General features: G+C 37.2%; 3 protein-coding genes across 4 annotated transcripts; 2 read left to right on the plus strand and 1 right to left on the minus strand.

Moving 5' to 3' along the window:
• Positions 1-1,928: 1,928 nt before the first annotated feature.
• On the plus strand, positions 1,929-3,032 carry LOC118741431 (protein PET117 homolog, mitochondrial). Its single transcript, XM_036473402.1, has 2 exons — positions 1,929-2,166; positions 2,766-3,032. The coding sequence occupies exons 1-2, from the start codon at positions 2,075-2,077 to the stop codon at positions 2,929-2,931; spliced, it is 258 nt and encodes an 85-aa protein (XP_036329295.1). The 5' UTR covers positions 1,929-2,074; the 3' UTR covers positions 2,932-3,032.
• On the minus strand, positions 3,007-4,351 carry LOC118741430 (splicing factor U2af 38 kDa subunit). The gene is made up of 3 exons (XM_036473401.1): positions 4,074-4,351; positions 3,499-4,008; positions 3,007-3,444 (listed from the first exon to the last, which is right to left on the minus strand). Exons 1-3 carry the CDS (start codon positions 4,115-4,117, stop codon positions 3,294-3,296), a joined length of 705 nt encoding a protein of 234 aa, XP_036329294.1. The 5' UTR covers positions 4,118-4,351; the 3' UTR covers positions 3,007-3,293.
• Positions 4,352-4,623: 272 nt separating this feature from the next.
• Positions 4,624-7,106, plus strand: LOC118741428 (stress-induced-phosphoprotein 1). Of its 2 annotated transcripts, none has more exons than XM_036473400.1 (5): positions 4,624-4,853; positions 4,955-5,237; positions 5,376-6,238; positions 6,297-6,529; positions 6,593-7,106. In XM_036473400.1, the coding sequence occupies exons 1-5, from the start codon at positions 4,845-4,847 to the stop codon at positions 6,663-6,665; spliced, it is 1,461 nt and encodes a 486-aa protein (XP_036329293.1). In that variant the 5' UTR covers positions 4,624-4,844; the 3' UTR covers positions 6,666-7,106. The 2 variants fall into 2 exon arrangements, with proteins under 2 accessions (XP_036329293.1, XP_036329292.1); XM_036473399.1 differs by having other exon boundaries at positions 4,955-5,232; positions 5,371-6,238.
• The last annotated feature ends 1,436 nt before the right edge of the window (positions 7,107-8,542 follow it).

The raw sequence follows: 8,542 nt of genomic DNA on the forward strand, positions 1-8,542 counted from the left end.
AAAAAAAAAATGGAAGTAGTTACAGGAAAAGTGGTTTTTCGCGTTCCAGGTGACTTTTATTTTTTCTCTCTTGCTCCTCCCTTTCAAGAGAGTAATTTTGTTATTTGACATTTTTACAGGTTTTTACACGAAGTTATCTGGAACGCAACTATTATAATCCAGGCATTACACTTTTGTTTAGGTACTATGGCATAAATGAGTAGTTTGACTATTAGTACTGAGGACTTTCTGATGACAACATTGAAGGAAAAGTACACAAATTTTTCCCATGGTCTGAACAAAAATGAATACTTTGATAAGCAACTGCCGTCCCTAAATTGGAGCGCTAAGCGTTGCGTTATCCATTGTCGACGAGTGTCAGCGCGCGCTATCCCCAAATCAACGCGTCGTAATTTTTGACGTTTTCTCAGATCCTCTCGTTTTTATTCTCGTTTCCTCTTTCACTTTTTTGTCCTTTCTCTTTCTTTCCGTCTTCCGCATCCAACTTCAACACGTAACGCCCTGTCAAAAATGAAAATTCCATTTGCTCGGCGTTAGCGCCGCGTTATTGTGGGATGCTTCATACAAATTGTATGGGCATGAGGATTTTTGACAGTTGTTTGGCGCTTGACGCGCCAATTTAGGGATGGCAGCAAGAATGATAGAATACAAGATTGCGCCGATTGCAGCAGAATTCGTGAGAGTAATTTTAGCGTGACGTCATCGTATAGTTGACAACTGAGAGCGGCGAGAATGAGGGCGACTAGTGATGTGCTGAATTGTCCCCAATACTCGGTACCCAATACATAAAAAAGATTTCGGTACCCTATACTTCCTTTTCGGTATCCGATACCGATTATTTACATTAAATCCTCGCCATTATATGCATTTCAGGTTTAGAAAAAACTTTCATTACTAATTTATATGATATCGGCTAAAACACTTGAACTTATCGCCACAGAAAAATATTATTTTATCAGTTTTAACCTTAGTCGATCCAAGGTTCAAGAAAAATACTTTGACGGATGAAGAAGCCTTTCAGGGGAGAGATTCTGTAGCCAGTTAGCGACAAGTTTCGGATCGATATCGCACTTGTTGACTTACAAATATTTGATATCAAACGTCGACAAAACCGATACCGATTCGAAAATTGTCGTTAACTGGTTACAGAATCTGTCCCAGGCCTACAAAAACGATATCGTCCGATTCAGCTGGAACAAAAATGCTTCAAACAAGTAAGGGTTTCTCTGTATTATAGCATCGAACCGACATATATACATCTTTCATTTGAATCAGTAAAAAAGCTCTATTGGCTCTTACATTCGGGTTTTGTTAGGCGTTTTTTCCATATTTTTGGCCTATGTGCGCTTTTATTCGAAACCTAAATGTTTCGGTACCGAGTATCGAGAGTATTGGGTACTTAAAAGTATTGACTCAGCACATCACTACTGCTGTCTTCTCTACTATGACGTCACCAAAACAGCTGATTCTGTCAAAATCACTGAGAGCCGAGCATCGTACAGTTTCATAAGTAAAAACACTATCAGCTGATTGCCAAAAAATGCCTACAGCTGAGATCACCTGTTTTTTGGCATGTGCTCTTATCTTTTAAAATTTCTTTCATTTCTGTTACAATTTCTTTTATTTCTATTACAATTTATTCAAAATACACTAACACACTCAACCAAAAACACCAATACAATAACTAAAAACACACCTACAGCCTGCCAAACACACACCTACAGCCTGCCAGAAAAAACGGTAAGAAGAAGAGTTACTTTACTTATGGAACTGTACGATGGAGCCGAGTAGCGGTATCATCGGCGCCACCTCTGTATTCTCTCCACCGTGTTTGATAAGCACTTTTGTAATTAGTGATAATGAAAAAAAATCAAATGTTACCTTTTTGGCTGAATACCTTTTTTACGCCATTGTAAAAATGCAAAGCTAGCAACACTAACAGCTGACATTTGTTTTGAAGCCTTCACTCCAATTTTTTCTATTAGGTCTATTTGTACAGTTTATTTTTCCATGACGATATTAATTTTCAAAATTATTAATTAAAAACATTTTAAGCAATAATTTCTTTACAAAAATGTCTGCTGGTGCTAAAATCGCGTTGGCGCTATCCATTGGATTTTCAGCGAGCGTAATTGGCTATGTACATTACAAACAGAGCACAGACCGGTAAGCATTTAAGATATACACTTACTCACAAAAGTGAGCGTACGGCGCTTTTTTGTTAATATTCGCAATGTTTTACATGCTAAATCTTTTTGTGAATTTTGTATTAAAATCCAAGAATTAGTGTACGAAAATTAAGAAAAATCTGCCAAGTTCCACCAAAATCGCGAACTTTTTAATACGAATTTCCAAAAAGAATTCAGGTATGCAGTTTTATAGCCGATTTATTTTTAGTATAATAATGTGCAAATTTCAAATGTCTAAAAAATCGCGTTGACTTAAGATTTTGTTTTGCTGACTGTCCTACGCATTTTTGTCCATTTAAATAATTTTCAGAATTGCTTTTATATGAAAAAATTCGAAGGGCATTCAGCAAAACATTTCTCAAATATCAACGCGAATTTTTAGACATTTGAATTGTGAATTCTTTTTAGAAATTCGTATTAAAAAGTTCGCGATTTTGCTGAAAAAGATTTTAGCATGTAAAACATTGCGAATATTAACAAAAAAAGAACCGTACGCTTAATTTTGGGAGTAGCTGTATGTATGTACTAAGCTTTAATATCAAGCACTAAAAAATATAAACCTTCCTGATTTTACAGAGCACGCCTTCACGAGGGAGTGGTACGCGACATTGAGCGCCAGCAACGTCGCAAAACTGAGAATACATACTTACTGCAAAAACAAATAGATCTCACTAAACAGCTTAAGGATATAGAAGCTTCCAATCAAAATCCCGAATTTAATAAGAATTCAAACATTCAGTAGCTTCGTGTAATTTCTTAAAATCATGTTAACTCCATTGAACAAAATAATTTTTGAAAATCGCCATAATAAAACACATTTCCAGTGGTAGATATTTATTTTTCAATATAATGGTTTACATTTTTTACAGCAGATGTACATTTTCTGTTATGATTATAGTATGGTGACTTGCAAAATGCATGCTATTGTAACTTCTTGATTTGAAAATCATTAAAATAGCGATGTTGAAATTACATAGCGCAAAGTTCAAAAACAATTACGTGCTATTGCCAGAGAACAAGCTGAACGGAATTTGAATAGATGTTTTCCACCGTAACTGTCTTAAAAACTTTTTGAATAGAAAGATAAGGTTATGCATAATTCTTTCAATAACGTCCTTTACGCCCGTCTCCAGTACCACCACCAATACTACGTCCTTCACGACTGCGCGAACGACGGCGATCGCGGGAGCGGGAACGGCGACGACGTGGTGAACGGGAACGAGACCGTGATCGCCGACGTCTGGAGTATAGGTATCTGTAACAATGTGAAAATATATTATTGTACTTGAAAGCAATTTAAAATTTATACCTTCTCAATTCTCTGGAAATCGGTTTTAAGTGCATGAAATTGCAAAATCCAGAACGTGTGCATTCACCCATTTCGTATTGACGGCAGCACGCTTCACGGAAGTCAGTCACCGGCGACAACTCTGAATATACCGGACGTCCGCCAAACCAACGATTATTTAAATCATTTGCAGCCTTTTCAGCATCCTGCTCATGGCGAAATTTGATATAGACATTTCCAACTAGGTGGTCTCCCAAATTGTCGCATACGTTCATTTCCTCAATCTCACCATACTTATCTTCGCATTCAACAAAAACATCTTCAAAAAAGTTATCGTAATGCTCTTGCATTTCCTCGTCCGAAACATTAGCTACTAAATGTGAGCCATCTGCTGATTTAGCCGAATTTTGCGGATTGACGTATAGATTTTGTAGCAATACAGTTTGGGAAAAAGTTGGTTTATTGTGTATACGGGAGCAGCGATCCCCATGGCGACATGCTCCAATTTTAAAATAAAACGAGCAGTTTACTCTGAAACATAACCATTGCATTAAATAAAAATCGTTTGTATAGACATCTCTACATTTCCCACTCACTTGTCTTTCTCAGTTCCGAAAATGGACGCCAAATACTCAGCCATGCTTGTCGGCCTATGCGAAAATCCCTTTTAATCAAATTTCCAGTCCAACTTTTGGTTATTTTTATAATGGGTACAAGATGGCCCAAATGTGTGGGGAAACCTTAGATATTTCGTACACCACTTAATAAACCACAGCTTAAAAAGTTGGTAAAAAGACAAATTTCTTTTTAACACCGCTTCATCGGCATTGACAGCCGTAACTTCTGCTTGTAAATTTGATAGTGAATTGTAAATGTTGGTAGTACTGATGCTGAACAGGGCTGCAAACGAAGTACAGATTGGTCCAAAGTTTTGGAAATGATTTAAAAATTTTTTACGCTCATGATGTGAAAAATATTAAGATTGTTTAAGATATTTTGCAAAGTTTTTACACTATGCTTGCCATAAACCTGTTTTTGATTTGTTCGGTAACAAAAATTTGAGTTTTATTTTATTTATCGCAATGAACGTAACATTTTACGTTCTTTGTCTACAAAAGTTGACGCCGTTCTTCGAATTAGCAATTGCAGCTCTGGCGCAAATTTTCGACCTGTCATTTGTGATTTCGAAGTGTTTCTTTTAACTTCTAGAAGGCTCCAAGTTCATTTCGCAGATCAAAAAACTTTGGAATTAAAAGCAGCACGTTTTTCAAGTGAAATACTTGGTTCGATAAAAATAAATTGTTTTTATAAAAACGTTTGTGATCCATTAAAGATAGAAAGCTTTCAATAACCAAGCAACATTAGAGATGGATAAAGTAAGAATATTCTTCGCCTTGCACATTGTGAAAATTTAAGTTTTCGCAAAATGTGAATAGGAAGGAATGTGCTCATCGGCATATGACATTTTTTTTTACAGGTGAATGATCTCAAAGAAAAAGGAAATCGGGCACTTAATGCGGACAACTATGATGAAGCCATTGCAGCCTACACGGAAGCTATTGCTTTAGATGATCAGAATCATGTGTTGTACAGCAACAGATCAGCGGCTTACGCAAAAGCTGGAAAATATGAAAAAGCTCTGGAGGATGCAGAGAAAACAATAGCCCTAAACCCATCATGGCCTAAAGGTTATTCCCGTAAAGGAGCTGCAGCAGCAGGTTTGAAGAACTATCGGGCCGCTATGGAAGCATACGAAGCAGGTAAGTGACTGTGTGATTCATGTTGTCAAAACAATATGAATAGATGGAGGGGGTACGGGGCTATTGAATACCGTCTGTTGCATTTTCTCGAATGTTCTATGTTAAAACAAAGAATTATGTTTTTACTTTAATTGGAAGGTTTAAAATATGATCCCCAAAATGCCGTATTGCAACAAGGTATTCAAGAAGTCACTTCCACGGTGTTACAAGCGATGTCAGGGCGTTTCCCTACGCCCATGGATGTGGATCCCCATTCTCCACCACCTAAGGCACCGGAGCCCAAAAATGCTGAGCCTCGAAAGCCGGCGGAACCAAATGTGGATGAAATGAACGAAGAAGAACGCAGAAAGTATTTCGCTAGGAAGGAGAAGGAAGCTGGCAACGCTGCTTACAAGAAGAAAGATTTCGAAACGGCACTTAAACATTACCGAGCAGCATTGGAACAAGATCCAACTGATATAACCTTTCACAACAATATCGCTGCTGTTTATTTCGAGCGTAAGCAGTACGATGAATGCATAAAAGAATGTGAGAAAAGCATTGAAGTTGGCCGAGAAAATCGCGCAGATTTTAAATTAATAGCGAAAGCCCTGGCTCGCATCGGTAATTCATATCGCAAAATGGATGACTACAAACAGGCGAAAGTGTACTTCGAAAAAGCCATGTCCGAACATCGTACACCCGAAATTAAAACTTCTCTTAGCGAGGTAGAAGCTAAAATTAAAGAAGAAGAACGACGCGCTTACATTAATCCTGAGTTGGCTGAGGTGGAAAAGGAAAAGGGCAATGAATTGTTCAAGAAGGGTGACTACAGTGGTGCAGTAAAACATTACTCGGAGGCAATCAAACGAAATCCCGATGACCCCAAGCTGTACAGCAATCGCGCGGCATGTTACACCAAGTTGGCCGCTTTTGATCTTGGTCTGAAGGACTGTGAAACATGCATCCAATTAGATGATAAGTTTATTAAGGGTTACATTCGAAAAGGGAAAATTTTGCAGGTATGTTGGCGTTTGCAACAATGTAGTCTAAAGATATTAATCGGTTACGTGTATTCAGGGTATGCAAAAGTCCTCAAAGGCATCGGCAGCTTATCTTAAAGCTTTGGAAATCGATCCACAAAACGCCGAAGCGCTCGAAGGATACCGTCAGTGTTCGATATCGTATCAACGCAGCCCTGAAGATGTGATGAAGAATGCACTAGGCGATCCCGAAGTTCAACAGATTCTCAAGGATCCAGCTATGCGCGTTATTCTGGATCAAATGCAGACTGATCCCAAGGCGGCTAAAGAGTATGTTAATGATTAACTTATTTCTACAACTTATATTTTTACTATATGTTAATATATTTCTAGTCATCTGCAAAACCCAGCGATAGCTGACAAAATAATGAAGCTCATTGAGGCGGGCATTGTTCAAATTCACTAAACAACCGATTTGCCTAGGGGGAAAATCATTAAAAACAACGTTAAAACTAACAACTATAGTTAACCGAGTGCTGAGATGCAAGTTTTCAAGAAAATTACACCAACCAATAAACTACATATGCATTTCCACGTCCTCCTCTTAACAAAAAATAAAAGCATACATAAACTAAAAGCATTAAAAGAGAAAATAAATACATGAAAGGAATCAATCGCCACTTGGCTGGGTTGCTTACGCTTTTCATAATTTAACAAATACATACTTTTATATAATTCAAAACTACCTGGAAATAAGCCGTAGATTTATTTTTACGTGGCGTGTGGGGCTTTCTTTGAGTTTTCCTACTTTATAAAATATAAGTCTCTAGTTTTAAACTAAGTGATTGAGAAAAATTGTAATTTCTTATATTGAAATGCAAACGAAATAGTTATACATACATACATATATATATTTGCGCTTTTATGAGGGCAAATGATTGGGAAAAAAATTAAAATAAAGAAAACAACTGAATTAAAGTTTGCATCGCTGATTGATTTTTTTATTGGGTTGACGTTGGAAAATTAAATTTTAAAAGCTCGAACTTTTTTTAAAGGCATTTTTTGTCGTGATGATCTTGTACGTATATGTGGCATTTTATTAAAAGGGCTACGGTAAGTTTAGGTTTGACTTTGAATAAAGATAAAAAACTATGCGATCGCCGAATCCATCGTAGTCCGATTTTCGTGAAATCTGCGAAAATGCGATCATTGAATGCGAATTGCTACGAACGCATGCATTCAAAGTATATGCTAAGTCCGTAGCTATTCGGATTCAGAGATAACATTTTCGTAGATCTCACGAAAAATCGGACTACGATAGATCTAGCCCGGGACAAGTTTCTCTTGAAAAATTTTATATTTGTTCAAGCTTCTATTAATAGGGCATCTTAAACTACAACTATGGCTATTTAGTGGTTAAGATATTGGGCCTATTCGAGGCACGTAATGAAAGCATCAATACTTGAGCGCTGATAGAAATTTGCATGATTGTTGCAACTTCCTAATTGATAAAACGTTGCTAGAAATTCACACCGAATGTGATGCTTTGTTAATTCGCTCAACACTGCGGTTGTGATTGCAACTCGAACAAGCCTATTATTTGGGAGCCCACTGAAATATTGCTTTAAGGGGAAAATGGCCTATCTCGAGATGTCGTTTTATTAAAATGCCACATGCTCCATGGTAGTGATGGTACCTATGGTTTCATTTTGCCACCACTATCGAATTTTTCTAAACACTATCGATAGTTGTATGTATGTTGTTCACATTGTTGGAATTGGACTATAAAAGATGCACATGCCTACATATACATATATGTATGTTGTGAACTCCTTTGTTTGTAAACATGTGCTTCATGGTTTTTGTTATAAAATGTGTTATTGAAATTTAATTATTTAAGATTACGATTTCTTCCTGGCTGTTGTTGTCTTATATAGTAAAAGAAACGAAGAAATTTACAGGCGATGGAATCCGTCATATCACTTGCCAAATTTTCAAGGACCATAAAAAATGTATTCAAATGTCGTGCAGAGGTCATCAACGACTAAATTACCATTTGTATGAAAAAGTCATGAACGAGCCCAAAGTCATTGAAGCCTTAATATGGCCGTACAAGACACTTAAGTAAAGCCCAAAATACAAGAACGCAGTGGCAGTGGCAGCGGCAGTTTTTCGAAATCAGCTGTTTTTTAGAAAGTGTGGTGTCCAATGAAGCGACTCACAATAGAGCAGTGGCAGCTAGCAGTACTGCTCAGTTTAGCCCAAATTCTAAATTCACTGCCACTGCCTTCATCGCAGCCATGATTCAATAATACAAGGTTAGATAATTATTGACAGCTGCGG

Source organism: Rhagoletis pomonella, unplaced genomic scaffold (assembly GCF_013731165.1).
Source record: "Rhagoletis pomonella isolate Grant_MI unplaced genomic scaffold, Rhpom_1.0 Rhpom_scaffold_00006, whole genome shotgun sequence".
NCBI lineage: Eukaryota > Metazoa > Arthropoda > Insecta > Diptera > Tephritidae > Rhagoletis > Rhagoletis pomonella.

Coding starts and splice junctions, on each gene's coding strand:
- LOC118741431 (XM_036473402.1), top strand. CDS start 2,075: ATGTCTGCTGGTGCTAAAATCGCGTTGGCGCTATCCATTGGATTTTCA. Junction 2,167..2,765: donor TACAAACAGAGCACAGACCG/GTAAGCATTTAA, acceptor CTGATTTTACAG/AGCACGCCTTCACGAGGGAG.
- LOC118741430 (XM_036473401.1), bottom strand. CDS start 4,117: ATGGCTGAGTATTTGGCGTCCATTTTCGGAACTGAGAAAGACAA. Junction 4,009..4,073: donor TTCGGAACTGAGAAAGACAA/GTGAGTGGGAAA, acceptor GTTATGTTTCAG/AGTAAACTGCTCGTTTTATT. Junction 3,445..3,498: donor ATTTCCAGAGAATTGAGAAG/GTATAAATTTTA, acceptor ACATTGTTACAG/ATACCTATACTCCAGACGTC.
- LOC118741428 (XM_036473400.1), top strand. Junction 5,238..5,375: donor TATGGAAGCATACGAAGCAG/GTAAGTGACTGT, acceptor TTTAATTGGAAG/GTTTAAAATATGATCCCCAA. Junction 6,530..6,592: donor GATCCCAAGGCGGCTAAAGA/GTATGTTAATGA, acceptor ATATATTTCTAG/TCATCTGCAAAACCCAGCGA.